This window comes from Antechinus flavipes, chromosome 3, assembly GCF_016432865.1.
Source record: "Antechinus flavipes isolate AdamAnt ecotype Samford, QLD, Australia chromosome 3, AdamAnt_v2, whole genome shotgun sequence".
Classification (NCBI taxonomy): domain Eukaryota; kingdom Metazoa; phylum Chordata; class Mammalia; order Dasyuromorphia; family Dasyuridae; genus Antechinus; species Antechinus flavipes.
Window position 1 is genome coordinate 554,606,119 of NC_067400.1, and position 27,200 is coordinate 554,633,318.

Consider the following 27,200-nt stretch of genomic DNA (forward strand, 5'->3'; position numbering starts at 1 on the left):
TTCTGGAATCAAAGTTGGTCATTGCACATTACAGATCTAGTATCATTCAAAGTTGTATATATTTATAAAGTTGTTATTATGTAAGTGTTTTTCTGGCTTTTCTCAACACACTCTCCACCATTTTATATATACCTCAAGTTTCTCAAGAAACTGTCCTTTACATAATCTCTCCAAAACAATTAAAATAGCATGGTGGATAAAGCCTTGGACTCAGTCGGAAATTTGGCTGTAGTTAGTTTGAACTCATAGGAATTAGTTTCACATCCTTGCTCTGATCATTTGGCCAGGGACAAATCACTTAAACTCTCTGAGCCTTAGTTGTCCCCATAAATAATATCCCTTCCAACTCTAAGTTGGTGTGCTATAGACTACTATAATCTTGTTTCTAATCTTTGAAAACAATTTGTATAAAACTTATCTCATTTCCATATAACAAGCTTTCACATAACAATCAATTAGAAAGGTTTATTTATTTTTTGAGTAATTGAGTGATGTGAAAAGTACTGTGCACCAGGAAGATTAATCTAGTAAGTATGTATATTATCATCACAATCATAACAACAACAAAGTGCCTATTAACTGCAAACACTTTACTAAATGCTTTACAATATTATCCTCTTCATCTTCACAATTCTTGTTGAAGACGGGTTCTATTATTATCCCAATTTTACAGTTGAAGGGATTGAGGAAAATAGAAATTAAATGAATTACCCAAGTCAATCAGGTTAAGTGAGACTACTACATTTGAACTTTCCTGAAATAGAAGGAAGATAAATTTCAGTCCAGGAAGAAGAACTGTATGAAGGCTGTTAGAATAACCCAGATTAGTTGTGATAAAGATTTGTACTAAGTTGCTGACAGTGATAATAAAAAGAAAAATATTTATGTGAGAAATATTGGGAAGAAAGACTCAATGATGCTTTGAAGCAGGAGAAGAAATAGAAAATGGAGTAAAAATTCCAGCTCAGATAACTGTCAGATTGATGGGACTCTGATATGAATACCAAAACCAGGGGATTTATTGTATGGACAAGTTAATTTTAAATATATCTAATGAAAAGTATCCATGGGACATCTCAGTAGTGAATTCAAGTCAGCAGTTGGAAATCCATGACTGCAACTTAGAAAAGAGTTCAAAGCCTATAATGTGGATTGATGATTTATACATAAACTTCAAGAGTGTAAGAGTGGTTCCAATAGAGCAGTAATGAACTGAACCAGCTACATCCAGCGAAAGAACTCTGGGAGATGACTATGAACCACTACATAGAATTCCCAATCCCGCTATTTTTGTCTGACTGCATTTTTGATTTCCTTCACAGGCTAATTGTACACTATTTCAAAGTCCGACTCTTTTTATACAGCAAATTAACTGTTTGGACATGTATACATATATTGTTTATACTTCGTTTAATTTATACAAATGTTTAATTTATACTTTAATATATTTAACATGTATTGGTCAACCTGCCATCTGGAGGAAGGGGTGGGAGGGAATGGGGGAAAAAGTTGGAACAAAAGGATTTGCAACAGTCAATGCTGAAAAATTACCTATGCATATATCTTGTAAATAAAAAAAGCTATAAAAATAATAATTTAAAAAAGAGTGTAAGAATGAAGACTATACTATTTACTCAAATCTCTGAGAAATCTGGAGCTTTCTCATAATGATTAAGAAGAGGTAATTGTTTAAATTGCAGGGCAATATTTACTCATAAATACTTAAACACTTAAAACAAATCAGAGTTTTTTTTAGACTCTTGATTGTCTAGACTTAAGAAAGTGATATAGGAAATAAGGATCAAAATAAAGTTTATGCACTATAAAACTTTTTTTCCTTCTGTTGAGATACATATTAAATACTTAGGTGTACCTCCCTGCTTTTGATTTTACAAGAATTTGTGAGTGCCCTAAGGTGATAGTTATGTTTGATTTTGAAGATATGATTCACAAACAAAATAGTTGCTAACCTTAAAAAATTATTTCCTTGGCAGAAGATAAAATATGATCCCAGATGAATGAATATGATATGTTCAAGCATAAAATATTTTACCAGGAAGGAGATGCTAAAAACTAGGGGAATGAGGAAGGGTCTCTTGCAGGAGGTAGCAGATGAATTGAACATTAAAATAAGGTTTTGAGATAGATTTTTGGAGGCAAGGCATTACAAACAGAGAAGAGTGGCAGAAGTAGAGGAGTGAGAAGTGGAGTATGGAAAAGAGAATGGGACTCTGAAGAGATATAGAGGTAAGAGAGATTATACCATATGTGGGAAAAAACAAATATGTTTTTTGGTTAGAAAGCAGAGAACATAAAAAAGGAGGAATGGTGTCAGTCTGAAAGATTATCTCTGAAGACTTCTGAAGGACTTTGAAGATCAACAGAGGAGCTTCTACATAATTCCAGTCAATAAGTAGCAAACAAAGCTTCTTGAGCAGTAAAGTGACATAGTCAGATCTAGGTCTTTGAAATATCAACTTAGCAACTCTGTGGAGCATGAGTTAAAAAGAACAGAGACTTGAGAAAAGGATACTAGTTGTGAAACTATTACATTAGTCTAGGACATTGATGTCAAACTCAGAAGCTAAACTGTGCATAAAGATTCATCTGGGCTACATATTGTCTTAGAAAAACCACCTATTAATGTTATACATATTCTATTCTATTTTGTTTTGTTAAATATCACATTTAATCTGATTCAGATTGTACACAGAAGTGCTGCTGGCCAGAGATGTTTGATACCTCTGGTTAAAGGGATTGAAGTTTAGGGAGAAGTGCTAGACTAAAGTGGTTACAATGTGAATGAAGAAAAGGGAATTAGAATTAAAAATTGTTTAATAAAATATATCTTTCAATAGAATTTTTCCTCAATTCCTCTTAATTCTAGTGTTTTTCTTGTTTTAATTATTTACTATTTATCCACATATCATATATTTTGTATATATTTGTATATTGTTGCTCCCATTAGATTATAGTCTTTAAAGATGGAGACTACATTTTTTTCCTACCTTCTACCTTTCCAGTCTACTTTTACCTCACTTCCCAGTTCTGATCCTGTGATACTGAACTATTGGCTGTTCCATGAACAAGACATTACATTTTTTGACTCTGGGAATGTTCTTTGGCTGTTTCCCATGTCTGCGATGCTCTACTTCTTACCCTCTGACTGTGAATCTCCCTGTATTTCTTTAAGTCTTAAAGAAAATTCCATCTTTCAATAGAATTCTTCCTCAATTCCTCTTAATTCTAGTGTGTTCCTTGTATTAATTATTTCCTATTTTTCCACATATCATATATTTTGTATATATTTGTATATTGTTGCTCCCATTAGATTATAGAGTCTTTAAAGATGGAGACTACACTTTTTTTTCTTTTCCTATCGCTTGTACTTAGGTAGCACAATGCCTGGTATATAGCAAGCTCTTAATAAATATTTATTGATTGAATAATTAATATGAGTAATGAGTAAGGATGATACATTTTAGGTTTCAAATCTAGCTACCTGAAAGAATTGTTTGTTTTTGACAAAAATATAAAAGCTAGGATAAAGGAATAATTTAAAGGGAAAGAAGATTAAGTAAGTTTTGGATGTATTTGAGTTGCCAAAGAGTGATTCAGGTGTCGACATCTAATGAGACAGTTGGAGATATGAGACAGGAGTTCAGTAGAGAAATGAGTGCTAGATATGTGGATTTGGAAGTAATCTACATATAGAGGATGCTTGAACATGTGGGAAATAATGAGAACAATAAGAGATTCCTGGACTACAACCAAGAATTGGTTATGGATGATAGTTCAATAAAATTGTAGGGCAGGATCATTTTCACAAAATTTTAGCAAGGAAATAAGAAAAGAGGGAACTCAATAGATAAGTCAAAAAGAAACAGGAATGAAAAAATATTTTTAGATTTATAAAAACTGATCATTGCTTATATTGGAGAGATCAGTTTTATTCAAGTTGTAGGAGTAGAAACAGTCTTGTATGAGGCTGACAATTCAATGATAGGTGATAAAGTCAAGGTGACACAGGTTGATTACTTTTCTTAGGTTTGATTTTGAATATAGAATACATAGAATGGCAACTATAAGGCTTATCAAATATCAAGATACTTGATAAGGAAAAACCATATGAGTAACAAAATGATCAGAGAGGCTTTGATTTGATGAGTATGAAAAATTAAGGAACTCTGAATTAAGGGGGATGTTGGATTAAATAACTTCTAAAGTGCATTTATTTCTGAGTTTCTAAAACTAGAAATTTTATGCCTTAGCAAATAAAAAAAGATTTAAATGGGAAAAATATAATTAAGTTATCTATCACAGATTAGGCTTTTAAAAGTTATTTGAAGAAAATCTTTTCAGAAGATGGTAAATATTGGTATATATAATATTTAGTCAAATAGGTGTGTATCATGGTACTTTGTACTTAGGGATGTAACAAACAAAAGTCTTGATCATGAGTTTGCAGAATTCAAAAGTAAGCAATTATTTCAGGAGAACAATGCATTCATTGATGGATTAAAATATGTTAAGTAAAAATTGAAATGATTTATTACCATTTGTACTTTACAGAGATCAGTGTGATCATTAATATTCTTCTGGAAAGAATATGAGATGTTTTCTTCTCAAATAAGAAGGAACTAAAAGTTCAGAGGAAAATGTTAATGACAATGCCTGGGTGAAGGGCAGGTCAGTTCTCTGAGATCCTCTACAGCTGTGAATCATAACATCTGAAAGCGTTGCAAAGCAGCCTTTACTGACACAGGTGTTACTTGTGGACTGGGAATGAAATAAATTGGAAGCAGAGGGAAAAGGAGAGAGATCATACAACACAATTGCTTCTCAGGAGAAAGGTCAGAGAACAGTAACTGCCTCTCAGTCTCCTTCTATAATCTTGTATCATCATCATCCTCTCACATGAAGAAATCCATTGTACAGGTCCGAGTTAGACCTCCAGCAGTCACTAGTAGGTTGCTCCCATATCACAAGAGGAAAAAAATTCAATTATACATTGTTTTCATATTAAATTAAGATTCAACACAAATAAATCTAGACATTATCCTGCTGTTGAAGGTAGAGATAGTTATAATTGGAGAAAATGACAAATTTATCATATTTGTAACAACTAGAACTATCTTCAATTTGATGAGACTTCATAGAAGATGTTGCTATTTGGATTGGCAAAGTTCAAAAGGAGAAAAGATAATCTTCTGATGTGGATATTGCAGATTGTTCTTGAATGGGGGTTTGGTTGATTATATAATTTGTAAGTTTATTTTAAATTATAAAATTATGCCATAAAAATAAAAATCTTATTGGGTGATATTTTTCTATGCCTGGAGTTGGTGATGGTTAGACTCAGACTGCCTTGGGACAAAGAATTTTGAGTAAAGCTTTACGGATCTCTTTAGTCTTTACACTATAAATTATTGGGTTCATCACTGGGGGAATAAGAAGATAAATATTGGCAATGAGTGTAGGCAGGTAGGGAGGAGCTTGTTTCCCAAATCTATGGACAAAAGACAGGCTGACCAATGGAATATAGAAAATAGCAACAGCAGTGATGTGGGAGATGCAGGTGCTGAAGGCTTTCTTGCGTTCCTCTGGGGATGCAATGTTGAGGATTGAGCGGATGATCAGTATATAGGAGAGTAGGATTAATGTGGAATCCACTCCAGCAACTAAGATTGTTGCAGTTAGCCCAAATGCACTATTGATCTTGGTGTCTGAACAGGAGAGTTTCATCACATCTGGATGGAAGCAATAAGAATGACGAAGCACATGACTGTGACAGAAAGAGAGGCGTCTAAGTAGCAGGATAAGGGGTATTAAGATTGCTGTTGCAACTGTGACAATTGCAATTCCAATTTGGGTGATTCTGGAGTTTGTGAGGATAGTCGCATATCTCAAGGGGTTGGAGATGGCCACAAATCGATCAAAGGCCATAGCTAAGAGTACTGAAGACTCCATAATAGTGAATAAATGAATAAAGAACATCTGAGCTAGGCAAGCATTAAAACTGATTTCTCTGGCATTGAACCAGAATATTCGCAGCATAGTCACGAGTGTGGAAATGCATAAACCTAGATCAGTGGTGGAGAGCATAGAGAGGAAATAGTACATGGGCTCATGAAGGCTTGATTCAGTGATGATGACAAACAGGATCATACCGTTTCCAGAGAGGGCTGTTATGTACAGACAGAAAAAAGGGATAGAGATCCAAGTATGAGCATATTCTAATCCAGGAACACCGGTCAGAAAGAAGGTCAAAGATGGTAGTGATGTGCTGTTAGGTAAAGCGGGCATGATGGGATGAAGATTTTTTTTTCCTTACAAGAGGTTAATATCCTAAAATAAAATATTTAATTCATGTTAGCTAGAATATGAACCTCTTCTATCATTGATTGTCATGGTAGAGGGACTTGTATAGCTCAATGAAACAGTGAACTATGTCATGCAAGGTTTCTAAAAATAAACCCATCATAGGGAAAGTTCTAACAAAAGATCTGAAAACACAAATAGCAAACCACTCTATTATGACAAGAAAACTCCATATAGGGTTGTGAAGAGTCCAATGTGACTAAATGACCAAGCAGCACTAATTAGAGTATAAAATCCCTCAGTTTAATGGAGTATTCCTAATTCTTTAATATTACCTTCTCTGCCTTAGAAGGTTCCATGTAGCAGTTTCTCAATATTTTTGTCCCTCAATATTTTGAGGGACAAATGGGTGGTACTATGATTAGAGCACAGGGTCTGGAGTCAGAAAGATCTGAGATCAAATGTGGATTCCGATGAGCTATATAACCCTTAGCAGGCCATTTAACCTTTATTTGCCTCAGTAAAGCACTTAGCACAGTACCTGGCACAGTGAAAGCACTAAAAAAAAATGTTAACTATTAAGCATTAATATTCAAATGCAATTTCTCTTTTTTCTTCCCTTTTGTGTGTTATTAATTTTAATAAGCTGTGCTTTTAGGAAAAGGCAGGAATTAATTTTATTCCCAGGAACCATAATCTGGTGAGACAAAGATGATGAGAAATTTACTTATTTTTATCTGGCTCCTCACTGAAGTAGGAAACATGATTTAAGAGTATATCCCGGAATATTCCATCCACACTATCTTCTGGAATGGGGCATCTTGGGCCTAAATATTGAAATGTTAAGGAGTACATGCTTATTCTCTTGATGGACTAAAGTATAGTTTCACTGAAGTTGATGTCAGGATTGTATGGCATTTCTTCCACATGCCAGCTCTTTATTTTTAGATAAGACATCTCACCTTTGTGAACCTTTGCTCATCTGAAAATAATTCCATATTTTAATGACTTACTTCAAAGAGCTGGTATTCAAATAAAAGTAGAACATTTGAGATAATGTGTGATGTGTTTGCAGATTCTATATGAATTCTTGGTGTTAGTAGCACCCTACTTACTCTAGGATCCAGTAAACCTAGCATCCTCTACATTTCTTATATACAAGACTCTATATTTACTATCTCCATGCCTTTGCACTGGCCATCTAACAAACTAGAATAAATCTCTCCTTATCTCTTCTTTGTAGAGTTCTTTTCTTCCTGTAAGATGCATTTCTACACCATCTTCTGAAGGAAGCCCTTTTTTATTCTCACAACTGGTGAAGCTTTCCTATCAAATTACTTTAAATTGAACTACTTTGTATATATTTTTATTTATTTTAATGTGTATATTACATATATTTAGACTGTATTGTATAATGTGTATAAATTGTCTCCCCTATCAGAATATAAGTTCCTAGGTAGCAGGAATTGTTTCATTCTTTTTACTTCTGCCCCCAGAACTTGACAGAGTGAATGAAACATTGTAGGTGTTTCAGAAATGAAATTGGATTTATTTTTATATTCTTATATTATCTCTTGTTTAGAAATGAGGAAAGCAGGAGCAGAATTGACTTTGCTAAATATCAAGGACTTATTCAATAGACGGAGAATCAGTTCCACAATTTTTTATATCCCATCAATACCCTCTAAAGGAAGAAAATTATTTCCTTTACTATAACATTGTCAGAAACTTCAAAGATGTTGTCTTCAAATTTGTGCTAATTATGAAATAGATCTGAAAAGATACATATGTTCAGCTAAGTAAAGAAAATCATGAAAATCATGATAATACCTGGAATTTAGATAGTACTTTATAGTTTATAATTAAGTCATTAGTTCATTAAAACAATTCTGAAAGAAAAACTTTTTAACATCCAGATGTTAAAACAACAACACACTCACATTATATCATTTGATTGGTTACAGGATTGCCCTTAAAACCCATAAGACATTTTTGGTGGCCTCGTTCCTCTCCTTCTTCCTCTTTCTTCTTCCCTCTGTTTTTCTGTCCTTTTCTCCCTCCTTCCTCTAACTCCCTGTACTTATATATCTTTATTTTCCGCTCTTCATATTAATAATGTATGTAGGTTTATCTGAAAATATGTACATTAATAATTATATATGATTTATATTTGTATATTATATATATACATACATATTATTATTTACATGTATATATACATATATACATATTATTAGCAATATTATTTCTAGTACTCCTAATGTTTAACATGTTTCAAGAGACTATTTATTGATTGTAATGCAACAAGAATTATTTTGTTTGAAATGTCTCAAAACTTATCATGCAAGTGAATATTATCTTTTAAAGACATTCTCTTAATATCCAATGACATTGTCATTGATCATCAACAAAAGAATAAAAATAATCTTCAGAGTATAGTTATGAACTATATAAAAAAACCAATCTTCTTATATCTTGTGTATTGTAACATCTTGTCATTGCCTAAAAGATGTTATCCAGCTTCTTCACTCACCTTATTCAACAGCTTTCATGATATTAAAAAAAAAAATTGTTGCATGGTCTGAGAGCACATCCCAAAATGGTTAAGTATTGGCATTATCACTGAAATAAACAGATCATAAATAAAAGGATGAATAAATGATCAAATAAATAACAGTGATGATTATATTGATTTAAAAAAAGTTTTATCAGTACCTGTCACTTCATTTTTGGAGGAAGATATTTGTGGGAATTGCTTTCACCTATTCATATTGATTCTTTGTCAATATGTTTATAAATTTATAGAGGTACCTTGAATGATAAAGAATTTAAGGAGTTTGCACATGTCTCCACAACTGATAAATATAAAACTCAGGGATTTTTGACTCCAAGATCAGTTCCATATGTCTTATTCTCCATTACTATAAAAAATGACAATTATGATTGATATTTTTAAAGTATTCTAATATTTTCATAGCCCTTCACATGGTTTATCTCATTTGATCCTCAAAGTAATGCTATTGGATAGTTACTGAAAATTTATTGACTCCATTTTATAAAAGAAGAAACCTAGGGATGCTAAATAACTAGGTAATTGACTTACAACTTATAAGTTAAAAGAGCCATGACTAAAATTCTGTTTTTTCTGTGATTCCAGACTAAATTCCTTTTTCATTTTCTCAGGCATCCCAAAGGGGTAACTATAAAGAGCAATACTCATTTGAATAGGTGCATTCTGGGACATTTGGTAAGAAAAGAAAAAGCAAGTCTATTTAATTAGAGCAGCAGTTTTCAAATTTCATGGTCCCAGGAGTACTTTTCACTCTTAAAAATTATTGAGGACAAGCTTAAAAGTTTTTATTTATGTGAGTTATATCTATCAATATTTATGGTATTCAAATTTAAAATATTTTGTATCATTATGAAAATATATTTGACTTCATTGACTCTGAAAGGACCTCAGAGATTCCTAGGCATTCCTGGAGCACTCTTTGAGATCTGCAGACTTAGAATCACACTATTTGTATTACAGGGGATACTTTATAGAATATTGAATGAAGTAACATATTCAGTGATTTCTCCATTCCTCTAATTCTGTAATACTGAGACTGTGGATAGTAGTGCGTTGTTCACTCTAAAGCAAAAGAGAAGCAGATTATCTTTCTTATTGTGACCAAAGTTAAATCTCTTTTCTCCACACCCCAATCACTTTATACCAAACTACAAATCATGTGATCTTCAATAAATACTTCTTGTTTAAAATATTGTTAATTATTCCACTCTGTGTCTATCCCTACAGTATCAGTGACCCCTTCAATAAACCTTTGCAATAATTAAAAAATCAAACATTCTGGAAATTAGAAGAATTCCCATTGTTTGCCTAGATCCACCACTTTTTTACATATAAATCCCCATTATAATATTCCTGATAAGACAGAATGTTTAGCATGTAGTAATAAATTGTCTGACTGACTGATAAGTGACCTCCAACAGACAAATCTAGAATTCACTTTTTGTAAAGTGTTCCATATCCCATTCAATAGTTCTAATTGTTAGGAAGTGGCTGTGAGGAAAGAGGTAACTTAATGTAAATCATAATTGTAATGATCTAATGTATTATTTTTGGCAGGACCTGTGGTTTCACCAACATGTGGAGAATCTAGCAGGACATTTCCCTCTACCAATTAAAGTTCAGAAAAAGAAAAGTAAATAAGCATTTTTAAGTGCCTATTATGCCAAAAACTTCATCAAGCATTTTACATCTATTATCTCATAATTTGAAAAGAAGCATGATATAGTGGAAAGAATACTGACCTTAATCAAAGGATTTAGATTCAAATCATACCTCTGTTGTCTGTGACCATGAGTAAGTAAATTAACATCATTAGGTCTCAGTACTATAATCTGTAAAGTAAGGGGATTTTAATAATAATTATATAATATAATAATAATAATAATAATAATAATAATAATAAAGATAGATATGGTCTAATCCCCTTAGACCATACAGTTTCTTAGTTTTAAATTTTTTTCATTTTTAATTTATGGAATAAAATAAGCATTGCCATAACATAGATCCTATGAATTTTTGAATTTTTTGAGAAGACAGCAATTATTTCATGATCCTTTATAATTTGAATTCAGCACCACAAAAGTAAAACTTATAGGAATATATAACAGGATTCAGGAACTGAGATTTTGGCTTGATTTAAAAACTAGGTATCAGGCAAAACCAAGCATGCTGATACTAAAATTTTCTTTATTCTTTTTGCTTTTTCCATTGGACTTTACTTGTAATAATAATAAAGAATGATAATATCTTTTACATAATGCTTATTATGTGTTAGGCACAGTGCTAGGCATTTTCCAAATATTACCTTATTTGATCTTTATAATAACTCTGAGAAGCAAGTATTACTTTTATTCCCATTTGACGGTTGAGGAAACTGAGGCAAAAAGAGGCTAACTAACTTGCCCCACTCTGTTGCTAAAATGTCTGAGCTACATTTGAGCTGAGGTTTTTTTTTTTGTTTTTTTTTACTTCTAGCCCAGAATTGTATCTACTACAAGACTTAACTTCTCCTTTCTAAATATTCACATGGAAGTTCATGTAATTCCAAATGCATCCACAGATTAGGGTATAGAGACCAGGAAAAGGGTTTTTATCTGTTAATGATAAAGTCATGGAGATGAGTGACAAGAAAATTATTAAAGAATCATTCAAAATTTGATAATTTGCTGCTTAAAGGAAAATTCTTTTATCTCATATATCAATCAGCAATAGATTTATCAATACACCATTATAATAATTGCCCTATACATTAGAGAATTACAAAATGAAAGGATATTATTAGAGAAGGGACTAATTACTCACCTTTAGATTATTTGGAAAGTAGTCAGTGAGAAATGGAGGACTGCTTAAAAATAAAAACAACCAGTGTCTCAATATTCACTGCCAACAATTTTTTTCTTATATCTAACTTAAATTTCTTTTGTTGTAATTTAAGCTCATCTGAAACATTGTAGGACACATAAATAAAAATACAGGCCTGCATCTGTAAATAACTTCCTGCTTCAGAAAGATCTCAAGATAAAGGAAAAAGATCTAGCCAAATAGCAAAACAGCTTGGAGGAGGAGTACTGGCTAATTAATGGAAGAATTTTTATATGGAGCCATTATTTTTGAGTATGTTGAAGTAGTCTACAGAGAAATCTATTCCTATGAGAGAACTCTATGAATCAGTGTCATTTTAAGCCTCTCTGTCCCTGGAAATACATTCTCTGGTGACTTCATATACAAATTTTTTTTCTCCTTTTTACTTGTATAGCTGTTGTTATGATTGACTATGGGAAATGTGTTTAGAGGACAGATATGAGGGACAAGGAAATAATCTCAGATGTTTACGTTTCTGGCATGGGAAAAGAAAAGTTATTTAGTATATGAAATGGTGGAGTCATCAGAGAGGCAAGAAAATTAAGGATTCAGGAAGAAAGATAGTCCATGGGAGGATGGTACTTGATACCATTGGAACTTTCTCATTATTATGACAGTTAGAGGAAGCATATATAGACAGAGGGCACATGAATATGAAGGGATGATATCTTTTTTAAAATGATAAAATTAAGGAGTGAGTGAGGAATGTACTAGGAGAAACTAAGAGGGAGAAGTGAAATGGTACAAATTATCTACCATAAAAAAAGAGGCAAGAAAAAGGTTTTACAATTGAGAGGAAGAAAAGTAGAAGAGAGTGAGAGTGAATCTTACTGTTATCAGAATTGGCTCAGAGAGATTTGGCTCAGAAAAATATAGAAATTTATCCTGCAGGAAAATAGGAGTGGAATAGAATATGGGAAGTGGGGAGAGTGATAAAAGAGAGGCTATATTGCTAGAAGGAGTGGTCAGTACCAAAACACTTTTGAGGAGGAACAGAGTGAAAGAGGAGAGAGGGGGGAGGATATACAAATGGGGGGGAACATAGTTAGCAATAGCAGTTATAAAAGGAATTTTGAAGCAAGTTTCTTTGATAAACCCTCATTTCTCAAACATTGAGGGAACTGAGTCCAATTTATAAAAAATAAGAACTATTCCCCAATTGATAAATGATCAAAAGATATGATCTGTGTTCAAAGGGCTATAAATTTATGCATATTCTTTGACCTACCAATATCAGTACTTGGCATCAGTACCAAAAGAGATTCAAAAAATGTACAAAAATAATATTCTTAGCAACTCTATTTCAGGGGAAAAAAAGAAATTGAAGGGATGCCCATCAATTGGGGAATGGCTCAATAAACTTGTGTGTTAATGTTTTATAGAAAATGATGAGCACGATGCTCTCAGGGAAAAAAAAAAAACTTATAATGTCCTTCATGAATTCAAGCAAAGGGAAATATAATGTATACAAAATATTAACAATGTTCTGGGATGATCAGCATGAATGACTTTGCTATTCTCAGTAGTAAAATCATCCACGAATCTGAAGGATTTATAATAAAAAATCCTATCCATTCCTAGAGAAAGAAATCTGAAGAATTTATGATAAAAAATTCCATCCATTCCCAGAGAAAGAAATGATTGTGTCCAAATACAGATTGAAGCATTCTCTCTTTCTCTCATTTTTTAAAGTTAATTTTTCTTGAGGGTTTTTATTTTCATTTGGATGGGAGATCTATATTTGTTTTTTACAACTTGACTTTCATGGAAATGTTTTGCATAACTTCACAAGTGGTTTCTCAATTGCGGATGGGAATGAGGGAAAGAAACTAAAACTCAAAAAGCTTAACAAATGTAAAAAAAATTGTTTTGAATGTAACTGGGAGAAAATATTAAATAAATTTTTAAAAATTCAAACAAAAGGAATAAAGTTAATCAACAGTATTAAAAGCAATAAAGAGATTAAGAGAAATACATTCTGAGAAAATGCCATTGGGTTTTGTGTTAAAAAGAAAATAATTTTATTGGCCTTAGAAAAAGTAGTTTCACTAAATGGATTCTCATCAACTAGAGAATGGCTGACTAAGTCAAAGTATATGCATTTTATGGAATATTATTGTTCTCTAAGAAATAATCAGCAGGATGATTACAGAGAGGTCTAGAGAAACTTATATGAACTGATGCTAAATGAAGTGAGTAGAACCAAGAGAATATTGTACACAACAACAAGATTATATGATGATCAATTATGCTGGAAGTAACTCTTCTCAACAGTGAGATAATTCAGGCCAGTTCCAATGATCTTTTAATAAAGGGAGCCATTTGCACCCAGAAATACTACTGTGAGGGCTGTGGATCACAACAGAATACTTTCACTTTTTTTGTGTGTTGCTTGCTTGCATTTTGTTTTCTTTCTCATTTTTTTCCCTTTTTGATCTGATTTTTCTTGTGCAGCATGATAATTGTGGAAATACTCACAGAAGAATTGCATTTTTGACATATATTGGATTACTTGCCTTCTAAGTGAGGGTAGGGATAAGGGAGGGAGGAAAAAAATTTGGAACACAAGTTTTTGCAAGAATAAATGTTGATATTTAACATGTATTGGTCAACCTGCCATCTGGGGGAGGGGGTGGGGGGAAAGAGGGGAAAAATTGGAACAAAAGGTTTGACAATTGTCAATGCTGTAAAATTACCCATGCTATTACTTATAAATAAAAAGATATATATATATATATATATATATATATATATGAAGGAATGTTCAAAATTTTCTATGCATATGTTTTGATTAAAAAAAGAAAAAAGTAGTTTCAGTAATGTTGGGGAAAGAAGACAGTTTAATGAGCTGAGTTATAAATAAGTGTCAAATTATTTTCTTTCTAGATCTTTTGCATGCATAGTTACTTTTTTCCATTTTGCTAGTATAAATGCAAGTACAATACTTTACTCAATTTGTTTAAAGATGTAACTCACAACCATATTTTAAAGACCTTTAAACATCTTTAAAAAAAAAGATTGATGGTGCTTTGACTGATGTTATTTGAGATTGTACTTTTAATTCTTTTGCTTTTGGTGAGTGTTATATTCTATTCATTTCTCTGATTTTCTTGTTGCTACAGACTGATTCTAGGTTTTTCTTTTGAATTGATACTCTTTTATACTTATAGGCTTTCTCTTTCCCTGTTTTTAGAAAAATTAATCGTTACTGAAATTGTGAAATTTAGCCTCCCTTTCAGTTTCATGAATGGTATTTTTCCTCTAGTGATAATCTGTAAATGTAACAAATTAGAACTTTGTTTCTATATTCAGAATTTACAGATGGGCTTTCTTTGATCATTTCTTGCAGTATGGCATTTTGAAAAAAATGTTCTTTTGGTAGACCTATAATCTTTAAATCATTTGTAATTTAACTTCAAAATCAGTTGATTCAGAATTTGTGTGGTATTTCAAAAATTGTGTCTTTGGTGACATGAACAGAATCAATGAAACAATTTTTACAATGACTGCAACTTTGAGAAGGAAAACAACCGTGAAAAGATAATTGTAAATGACACAATTGCTGATCACATCATCAAAATGCTAATGAATTCTCTTAGAATTTTTGAATACTGTGAATAAGTTGGCATGCATAGGCAGACATCACTGATGTGATCACTAGCCAGGGATCACTGATAATGAAGTTGATGCACATATTGTCAGAGTTAGCTTAGTGCTTTGAAGACCCTGAAGGAAAGTGTGTGAAAAAAGAGGTATTAGGCTGTATACCAATTTTTTTAAGGTCTACAGATCCATTGTGTTGACTTCATAGTTGTATGCTTGTGAAACCTGAACAGTATACTAGAGCCATATCAAGAAACAAAATCTTTTCCATTTGAATTGCTTTAAATTCCTGGCAGAATAAGATACCAGATACTAAGGTCCTTTTTTCACATGAAACTGACAAGCATTCAGACTCCTATGAATTGGCCACATTGTGAAAATGCCAAATGTATACTTGATTAAAGTTAAATGATAGGACACTTGCAAGGTCTCTCTGAAGTACTTTGGAAATGATTGCATGATGTGGGAGACATTGGTAAAGACACTGGCTGGGACCACCCAGCATGATGGACCAGCATTAAAGAAGACACTGTGTTTTATGAGCAAAACAAAATTGAAGTAGCTCAAAAAAAATTAGAGATGTGTAAATTTGAGAATTTCCCCAAATGTTCACACGAACTACTTGTGTCTGATCTGTGGCAGAACATTCTAAGGTCACACTGATCTAATTAATTACAGTTAAATACACTCTTACATGATTCTAATATAAGGATTTTGTTTTGATTCTCTTTAAGAACAAAAGACAACTTTTAATATTATCATAACTTACCACAGTCCCTGGCATCTGGTAAGCACTTAATAGTGCATATTGATTTAATTTGACTTGACTTGATTTATGATTTTCCTTTGAATTTTTACACATTTTTCCTTTTATAGCTATGAATCTCACTGTTTATTTAATTTCATAATAACTGCCAATGTAAACACTCTTTGGGGGGGAGCTTTTTTTCCTCTTACATGTATTCTTGAATTACTAATGTCTTGGCGCCTCTCTCTCTCTCTCTCTCTCTCTCTCTCTCTCTCTCTCTCTCTCTCTGTATCTCTGTCTTTCTCTTTCTATCTGTCTCTCTTTGTCTGTCTCTCTCTGTGTGTATGTTTCTCTCTCTTTCACCAATTTTTCATTATCATCTCCTATACTGGAGTCTCTATACCCTAGGTATATTGTGGTATGGAAATCTGGTTGATTTCTAGTATATAGTAAAGTCTATAGGGAGGAAACAGCTTTGATTTAGGTCTTAGAATCTAATTACATGTAAAGCTACTTTTCAACCTTCCCTTTTGTGAGATTTTGAGTTCCCCCAATTTTTTATCTTTCATTCTCTTACCTGCTCTCTCCCCAAGTTAGCAAACAAGACACTAGAAGACAAGCCCACTGGAAGCTCTGAGCCTCAGCCGGGATTCAGTCGAGGAGATTCACAAGCCAGAGAAGGCAGTTTAAGCTCTCAAAACCAAGGAGAGAGAGAGGCCTCTATTAAAGTTAACCAGGCCCAAGGAAGGAGACAAGACTTGGAAAGAGAAAATAAAGGATTTGGACTTTAACTCCTGGCTGCATTTGGTATGATTACACAGGGCTGCCTCCAGAAGCCCTCCAAGAAACCTGCTTCCAGATGCTTCTTGCTTATATGCTGTTCACTGAGTACACACCAATCATTATATCACTGGGAAACCATTATTTGTTGTAGGATTAAATCAATGCTAAAGTAGATTTAACCACTGTCTCCTCAATTCCACTTAGTACCTTGTTTCAAGTTCTGGCCCATAATATCTCCTTGTAAGATCATTTCAATCATACTGAACCATGCTAAATTAGATAATTATTGTCTCTATCAACTCTAATGAGTTAACACTTTGTAAGGATTCCAACATCTATAAATGTATAATCATTTTAAATATATTTCCCTATTAGTCATGTTATGAAAAAAATCAAAATAAAAAGGCAAAACCACAAGGAAAAAAACAATAATAAAGTGAAAATAGCATGCTTCAAACTATATTAAGTTTTTATTGCTTTTTCTCTTCCTTCAGATAGCATTTTCCATCCTATATCTATTGGAATCACTGTAGAACTGTGAAGAGTTAAGTCTTTTATAATTGATCATCACACAATCTTGCTATTATTATGTTGTACAATGTTTTCCTGGTTCTGATCACTTAACTCAGCATCAGTTTACATAAATCTTTCCAGGCTTTTCTGAAATCTGCCTACTCATCATTTCTTGTACAACGATAATATTCCATTACATTCAAATGCTACGACTTATCTAGCCATTCCTCTAGTTATGAGTATCTACTCAATTTCCAATTCCTTGCCACCATAAAAAGGGCTGCTACAAACATTTTTTGCATATATGGGTCCTTTTCTCTTTTATGATCTCTTAGAGATACAGACTCGATAGTGACACTGCTGGATCAAAGGGTATGCACAGTTTTATAAACTTTGGGAAATAGTTCTAAATTTCTCTCTACATTGGTAATGTTCCAGTTTTTCCCCTCCAACACTCATTGTCTTTTCCTGTCATCTTAGTCAATTTGAGAGGTGTAAAGTGGTATGTCAGAGTAGTGTAATTTGTATTTCTCTAATCAACAATGATTTAGAGCATTTTTTTTCATGTGACGATAAATGGCTTTAATTTCTTCAACTGAAAATTGTCTGTTCATATCCTTTGCCCATTTATCATTTGGGGCATAACTTGTGTTCTTATATATTTGACAAATGAGGCCTTTAATAGAAAAAGTGGTTGTAAAATGTTCCCCAGCTTTTTGCTTCCCTTTTAATTTTGAATGGTTGGCTTTGTGTAAAAACTTTTTTTAAATTTAATGTAAAAATATTACTATTTTGCCTTTCTTAATGTTCTCTCTTGTTTGGTCATAAATTCCTCCCTTCTCCAAAGATCTGACAGACAAACTTTCCCTTCTTCTCCTAATTTACTTATAGCATCATCCTTTCTGTCTAAATCATGAACCCATTTAAATCTTATTTTTGATATAGGGGGTGAGATTTTGGTCTATGCCTGGTTCTAGCCATACTATTTTTCAGTTTTCTCAGCAATTTTTGGAAGTTGGAGTCTTTGGGTATATTAAATAATAGATTATTATAGTCATTGACTATAGTGTCTTGTGTTTCTAATCTAGTTCACTGAGCCAGCATTTCATTTCTAAGCCAGTACCAAATTTTTGATAATTACCACTTTAGGTCTGGTGTGGCTAGGCCATCTTACTTTGCATTTTTTTGTGAATTCTCTTGATATTCCTGATCTTTTGTTTTTCAAAATTAATTTTGATATTTTTTCCTAGCTCTATAAAATTAATTTTTGGCAGTTTGATATGACATTGAATAAGGACATTAATTTAGGTAGAACTATCATTTATATTATATTAGCTCCACCTACTCATGAATGATTGGTATGTTTCTAATTGTTTAGTTATAACTCTATTTGTGCAAAAAGTGTTTTATAATTGTGTCAATACAGTTCCTATATTTGTCTTGGCAGATAGACTCTCAAATATTTTGTATTGTCTATACTTATTTTAAATGTGATTTCTCTTTATATGTCTTGCTGCTGGTCTTTGTTGGTATAGAAATGCTGATTGTTATGGGTTTATTTTATATCTTGTTACTTTGCAAAAGTTTTTATTGTTTCAAGAGATTTTTTAGTTGATTCTCTAGGATTCTTTAAGTATACCATAATATCATCTGCAAAGACTGTTTCCTCATTGCCGACTCTAATTTCTTCAATTTCTTTTTCTTCTATTATTGGTGAAGCTAATATTTTAAATACAATATTGAATAATACTGATGAAATCAGACATCCTTGTTTCATCCTTGATCTTTTGAGAGTACTTCTATCTTATCCCCATTATATATATATATTTGCTGATGGTTTTAGATAGATGATACTTATCATTTTAAGGAAAATGCCATTAATTCCTATGGTCTCTGTTTTTCATAGGAATTGATGCTGTTTTTTGTCCCAAGCATTTTCTGAATCTATTGAAATAATTATATGATTTCTGTTAGTACATTGTAATTGTGAATGACTGGCAGGTTCAAGATATTTTAAATGTAATAATAGAGTTGATAAGAAGGCAGGGTTGGGAAGTAAAAGATAATGAGTTCTGTTTCGGTGGGTTTGAGATACATAGCCAAAATTCATTTCTAAACATTGTAGAAGCATTTGGACAGGGTCAGAATAATCTTTAGGAGAAAGATTAAGGGGGAATTAATAGATCTGGGAATACTTAGCAGAGAGATAATTGAATCCATGAGAGCTGATGATTTCTAAGGGAGATAGCACAAGAGAAATTGAGAGGAGAACCCAGAATAAAGCTTAGGGAACACTAACACTTTGTGGACATGATCTGGGGTATCATGAAAATCTAGAGATGATACTATCCAAGAAAATGGTGATGAAATCTAAATAGAAATCTGCTAGATATTTTACTTCCAAACGCTATTAAAAATAAGAAACAGGAGAACATTAAGAAAGGAAGACTAATTGAGGTTCCCAGTTCATTTTCATTAAATATTATTGGAGTGATGCTATCTCTTGAAATTTGAATTCAATTATCATCTTTCTGCAGATAATTATTACATGTATATATTTAGCCTTAACCTTTCTCTTGAACTGATAATCGCAACATTATCTCCGGTCTGACAATGCAAATTGCCTTTTGATTCTCTTAATTGGATATTCCTTGAGTATCCCAAATTCAACATGTACAAAACAGAACCCATTATTTTCACTCTGCCCTCCAATTCTTCCTTTTTTCTTCCTCATTGCTTTTGAACACACCACCACCCTCCAAAAACTTAAAACTTTGATATAATCCATTATTCCTTACTAGTTGGTACTCATCCCACGTGTTTAATTCCTTGCCATATTGTATTGTTTCATTCTTCACAACACACACATATATAATACATAAGTATGTATGTATATAAAATCACCTTTATTACTTTTTCTTTATTCAGACAGGAACAACACTCATTCAGGCCTCCAAAACTGTCATCTATATTACTGCAATAATCTTCCATCTAGTCTCCTAGGCTTAAATTTCTTCCCACCCTAATCCATTCTCCACTCAGCTACCAATGTGCCTTTCTTAAATTCACTCTCCTGTTCAATAGCAAATTTTTCTGATATGCAAATCATTTTATAACATGGCCCCTTAATAGCTTTTTTCTTTTTTCTTTTTTTTTTTTTTTTTGCTGTTTTCCTTGCATTCTCTAATCCAGTTATACTAGTATACTTCCAGTTTCTCTAATCCTGCACTACAACTCTAGCCTCCATACCACCATATCTACTCAGAAAAAGTTGGTGATATAATTCGGTTTGATTTACTTTTAAACTCCTTTGACACCTCAGTTAATTAGGCATGATATGATAGTACATCGGCAACATTGCTGTATTTTTATGCCCATGTCAGCAAAGAAAATCATCCCCATAGAAAGCCAAAGATTAGATCTGTTGTTAATTGGCAGTTCTCTAAGGGACAATCATATCTGTGGGGTGACTACATCATTCAGTCCCACTTTTATATATAGGCTTAAAATTCACAATTAAAGGAGCATGTTCTTTCTAGTGGTGAATAAAGGCAGTCATTTCTTCCTTGCACATGAGCCTGGTAAGATGAAGGGATTTTGTTTGACTTTTTCTATCATGACTTTTGATACTTGAGATTGATACAATTGCTCTATTATATAGGAAACAGAAATAGAACTGTACTTATGATTTCATTAGTGCTGTATATGGAAATTTCAAATGAAGAAATTCTCTACAAATGAAAGTAATATGTGCCCTATATATAACTTAAAGTCTTAGAAAGTTGGTAATAATGATAAACAACTTGTGACCAGAGTGACACAGGAACATTTTTCAGAAATAGGTCTTGAGTTCAGACTTTTTTGGATACTCATCTAGATCTTTATCTATGACTAACTCATGTGCTTTTTTTTTTAATCACATTGGACTCTATTTTGCTTTCTTGTTGCTATAGGTATGTTTCTCTATATGGGATCTGAGCTAGCAGAGAGTAGAAACAAGGTTTGTTCCACAATGTCAGACTCAGGGAAAATATATATTTACTGGTCACTGAGTATATGTCTGTGGAATTAAGTTGAATTAGGGACCATAAAAGAGGTGGGGCAGTGGGAAGGAACATCATCACCATATAAGTAAAATAGAAGTAGAAGAAATTCAGAAACAAGGAAAGAGGATGGGAAGACCCTACCTTCAATTGTTAAGATTGTTAAGCCTCTGTAAAGTTGTTTTTTTTTTAAATTTAATATCTTAATTCTTCTCAAATCCAATTCTTCTCAATGTAAATTTAAACCTTTTTGAGGAGAAAAAGGAATCCATGTAGTTGCCTTAACTGAGACCCTTAAAATTATTTGGCATGATTACTTACTTTAAGGAGCTATTTAGGTTTAGATCACTGTGCAACATGAATGAACAAATAGGCATGGGTAATACTAGGGGCAGCTAGGTAGGGAACTGGACAGAATGCCAAGTGTAAAGTGAGGAAGATGATTCTTCTTGAGTTCTAATCTGGTGTCAGATACTTATTAGCCATGTGACCTGGGCAAGTCACTTAACACTATTTATGTCAGTTTCCTCATTTGTAAAACGAACAGAGGAAAGGAATGTCAAACTGAGCATAAGAAAAACAATTGACCAAAAACAATATGGGTGATAGGATTAGAAATAGGGAACTAAGACAATGTTAAGATAATGTACTTCTACATAGTTTTAGATATTGCCTTTTATGTTTGGGACATTCTCCTTTATTTCTTAGCTTTTATTGTTGACATCTATTAATTTATTCTTAAAAAATCAGTTTTGCTGATACTGTTTTATATATTTTTACCTCCTCTGCTTTCTTGTTCTTTCCTTTGTAACAAATTAAAACAATTAAGAGAAACAAACCACATGATGAATCATATTTCACAGTATTATACATTATGTTTTTCATCTGTGTTTCCCAATTGTTTATACAAAGGAAGAAGGTATGTTTCATTATTTGTTTTTGGATCCAAAATTAGTCATTATGATAACTCATTATTTGACTTCCTTTTAGTACACTTTTAAATTTATATTACAATAGTCACTGTACTATTCTATAAACAATTTTTGTGATATATGGCTTTCCTATTGCTACTTATTTTCATCTATGTAAAACTTTCTACATTTCTTCATACTTGTTTTAGTTATGTGTTATAATATTTTATTGCATTCACATATCCAAATTTATTGAGATATTACTGAAAGGACACTCATTTTTTAGCTAGCTTTTTTTTTTGCTAGTACTTTTAAGAGTGCTTTGTCATATATAAGATTTTTCTTTCTGTTTTGGACTTCTTTGGGATATATGCTTATTCAGGTAAAACTAGAACAAAGGACATGAATGATTTAATGCCAGGTCTATTCCCCCAAAACCCAATTTCAAACTATATACTTGTCAACAACACTTAAAATCACTAAACTAGAAAGTACTCATCTGTCTCCTTTATTTGTTTCTTATTCATTTTCACTTTGTCTTCATTAATTAACTCAATAAATTTGGCAGTGATAAGCTAAGTGGAATGGTGCCATGCATAGAGTGCTAGGTCCAGAGTTGAGAAGATCTGAGTTCAAATCTAGCCTCAAATACTTGATAGCCATGTGATCCTGGGCTTTACTCCTATGATCCTCAGTTTCTTTTTTTGTAAAATGGGGAGACACCAGGGAAAGAAACAGTAAACAACTCTGGTATTTTTACAAAAAAAAAAAACAAAAACAAACAAACCAAAAAAACAACTAATGGAGTACCCATGAGATCAGGAAGAGTTGTACATCACTGAATGACTGAAGAAAAACAACAAGAACAAAGCTAAGTATAAACTCTGTGATTATCTAACAAGGAAGAAAGATGCCTAGTATAATCCCAAACCCCCAAGATTTTACAATTTATTGCTGTTGCTTAGTTATTTCAGTTGTGTTGGATTCTTTGTGATTCCATTTAAAGATTTTTTTTTGGCAAAGGTACTAGAACAGTTTGTCATTTCCCTCTCCAGCTCATTTTTTATGAATGAGGAAACTGAGGCAAATAGGGAAAAATTACTTTCCCACAATCACATAGCTAGTAAGAGTTTCAGGCCAGATTTGAACTCAGGAAGATGAGCATTTTTGACTGTAGACATGAGATTCTGCCCACTGTGTATACTACCTAGCTGCCACAACCATAATTTAAGAAAATGATAAAGCATTTTGACATTATAGAAGAGCAAGAAAACACAATAGAAATATTAGATAAATCTTCCTAGAAAGAATAATATTTCATCAACTCAAAAGAATAGATTGGATTCTGAAGGTCACATTAGAAAAAGTCATTAGAGGAGAAATGGATTGGATAGGGAAAGGCATGAAAGCAGAAAAGTATATTACATATTAAGAAGATAAAAGTCAATCCTGTTAGACCAGTGCCAATGATATGTATTGAGAAATGGGAACTCTTAAGGTGAGTTAAGAAATTGGAAAGTTTTTAATGCAACAAAAGAAAGTAGAATTTTATTCAGTATACAGTAATGAATCGCTCATATTTTCAGAATATGGAATGAGATGATTAGAGACTTCAAAATTTGTTATGTTCCTTCTGTATTTCCAATGTAATGTCCTTTCCTTGATCCACATATGTAAGAGAAAGCAGAACAGTTTCAGGGTATTGTGGTACAGGTGATAATTATTGTACAGGTGATAATCATTCAGAGTCTCAACAAAAATATTTAGGAGCTATTAACTTTTCTTCCAGAAAAAAAGGGCCTTTTCTTCTTTAACTTCATCAAAATCACTATTACTTCTATTTCTTCATCATCCATGCACATTGTATTCCATTGAAGTTTGCTTTTCATTTCCCATTAATCCAAAACTTCTCTCTCAAAAGATATCATTAATGCTCAATTATAAAATCCATTTGCATTGTGAGGATTTTGATTCTGTGAAACATTTCAATCAACAAATATTTACTAAGCAAAGACAAATATACAAATCACCTGTGGATAAATGGGGGAAATAAATGATGTAGTGCTCAGCTTCAAAGAATTTATGCTCTCCTCAGGTGGTGTCAGTGAGAAAACAAATAATTTTGCACAACCCCGAGAGTCCACCTACAAAGGGGATATCAGGGAATGTTTTGTATCTTAAAAGAAGATTAAAAAGTCACAGAAGTGAGATTATAGTACATTCCAATGACAAAAGACAATTTGTACAGATACATGGAAGTTGATGTGGGCCTGTTGAGTTTAGCAAAGAGTTAATAACCAAATAAAGTTGGGATATAGAATACATGAAGGATAGTATTGTGGAATGAGATCAGAAGATCAGTCATGGAGGTATTGTCATACAAATTTGGTAGTTGATATCTTTTCCTAGGAAAAATAGGAAGGAATTTGGAGGTTTTTGAAGTCATTTGCATTGAAAAAAGATTGAAGATATGAATACTACTAAGGTTATTAACATAGTTAAGGTGATAGAAATAAGTGTGAAATAAAATAAGCATGAATAAAGAAAAGGAAATAAGTACTAAAGTGTGCATGAAAAGATTTTCAGAACTTGGGAAAATAAATGGATGTGAAATGTAAGGGAGAGGGAAGATTTAAGGATGAAACCTACTTTATGAACGTCAGTAGCTGGGAGGACAAGATAAACATGAAAATATATGGAGAACTGATGGCTTGGGAAAAGAAGTGGAAAGCAATGAAGTAATTGATCTTGAGATACTATTAAGAGTACCCAAATATAATTATCCAGTTGCCATCAACTAGCATGGGGTGCAGGGAGAGACAGTGAAGAAAAACAAGTAGATTAAGAAAAAGCTTAGCTTAGGTGAATCAAATGCAATACTAGACTTTACTAATTTATTCAAGCAAATAAGACCCATATATCACAGAGAAAACTTGTTCTTTCAAATGGGAAAAGCAATTGTGCAAGGATAGCATAATTTCTTGTTGATATATAATTATTTTGACTGGGTGCTGTACTTTCCTAATATTGGCAGTTACTATGTATACACCTGTTCTTCTGAACTTTGGTTATTGTTATGTGCTATGTGTCTGGGAGACAAGGACTTATGTCTGTGGGAAAAGATGTTGCACTTTCCTTGTATCCAACATGAGCTCAAGGATCCTCAGAGATGGATCCTTGCAGTAAGGATTACTTAGGATAAGATTACTTAGGATTTTAATTAGTGTGGCAGAACTAGAGTTCAGGTGAGATATCAAGGTGACATATGAATATTTGAAAGCCAACTGGAAGAAGATGATAATTAAATCCTCTCTTCCTAAGATGTCATCCTTTTATAGGTCATTTTTAAAAATGAATATTCTCTTACTCTTCCAAACATTTTGAAGTAGAGTGGAGATTTCAATGATTACATCATCATGTCTCTTATCTTTTAGTTTTGTACTTTATTTTTAGACATTCATTTTCTCTCCTATCTTTAATTTTAATATCTCTATCTGAAACCTTGAATTGCCTTCTGAAAGATAGATTATGTGTGATGACCGTGTTAGCACCTTGGATACTTTAGAATTAACCAGAGTCAGGATAAGCAAAACTCCTTGATCTTTATTCTTTGTGGACATGAGAGGAATGACCACCCGAATCTGACCAGGAGTCACCTGCTTTCTTACTCCAACCTCAAATCCCTCCTCCTAATCTCTCTATATACCAACAGATAGAGCTCACACAGAATGGTGGGGCAGGCCATTTTCCAAGCAAACACTAATAGAGTATTGTCCAATAAGTAATTAGCCTTAAGTGCTAGGTTATCCAAGTGCATCTGCTCAGAGATTCAGCCCTTTACAATTGTGAATACCTGATTTTCAGACATTTAAGCCTGGATGTCCCACCAGCCTTTCATACTTATTACTTGTAGCTGAGCTTATAATTTTTGAGTGTCCACATCCCCCCAAATGAGTTACCTTCATCTGCCTGCCCCATTTATTCCAGTAGCATTACACACCAAGTTTCTTGTGACCAAAACCTTGGTGGTTTTTATGTAGCTCTTTCTTTCTTTTATTGTCATTGGCAAAGTCTAATTTTTCCCCTTATATACAATATATCTCTTGTATTGAACCAAAGTTTTCAAATCTCACTGTCACACTTTAGTCTTATCTCTGTCATTCTAATACTGGTTTCCTCTATTATTTCTCTTCTTAAACATATTCTACCTTATAATCTCATCTTGGTTATAGAAAGATCTATTGAAAATATTCTTTTATTAAAATAATATTTTGTGTTTTTCTTTTGTTTCCTGAGTGAATATTAAATTCTTGTGCTTAGTACCAGAGAATCTTCACTGTATGGAACTAGCTAAGATTATCTACCTTTCCTCATACTACTCCAAAGTATACTAAACTTCAGCCAAGTTATGCCACTCTCAGTCCTTTAGCTCATTCTATACCTTCCCATCTCCATAACTGTCTTCAGACTATTCTTTAGCTATAAATCTTAAATTAGGAAATGGATGATATTTTTTCAAGGATGTCTTAGAAGATTGTTGAATCATAATAGAAAAAGAGACCACTAGAATGTATATAAATATCCCTGTAGGCTGCACAATAACATAGAAAACCACATTAACATTATCTATATTTAGAAATGTTTCCCAGTCAAATTTTAATTGAGTTTTGCAGCACTTGAGAATGTTGTGGGTCCCACAAAGCCCAAGAAGTCCATATTTAAAACCTTACTCAGATTTTGACCCGATAGGGAAAGTCAACCTCTCCCCCAATCAGTCTGGTATTGACAATTGACTCAGGATTTTCCCCAGTACATCTCAGTGTCCTTTCTTTCCTAATTTGGGT

At 32.7% G+C, this 27,200-nt stretch overlaps 1 protein-coding gene across 1 annotated transcript; it reads right to left on the bottom strand.

The window, feature by feature from the left end:
• Window positions 1–5,358: 5,358 nt before the first annotated feature.
• Window positions 5,359–6,306, bottom strand: LOC127558096 (olfactory receptor 51F2-like). The gene has a single exon (XM_051991320.1). It carries the CDS (start codon window positions 6,304–6,306, stop codon window positions 5,359–5,361), a length of 948 nt encoding a protein of 315 aa, XP_051847280.1.
• Window positions 6,307–27,200: the final 20,894 nt, after the last annotated feature.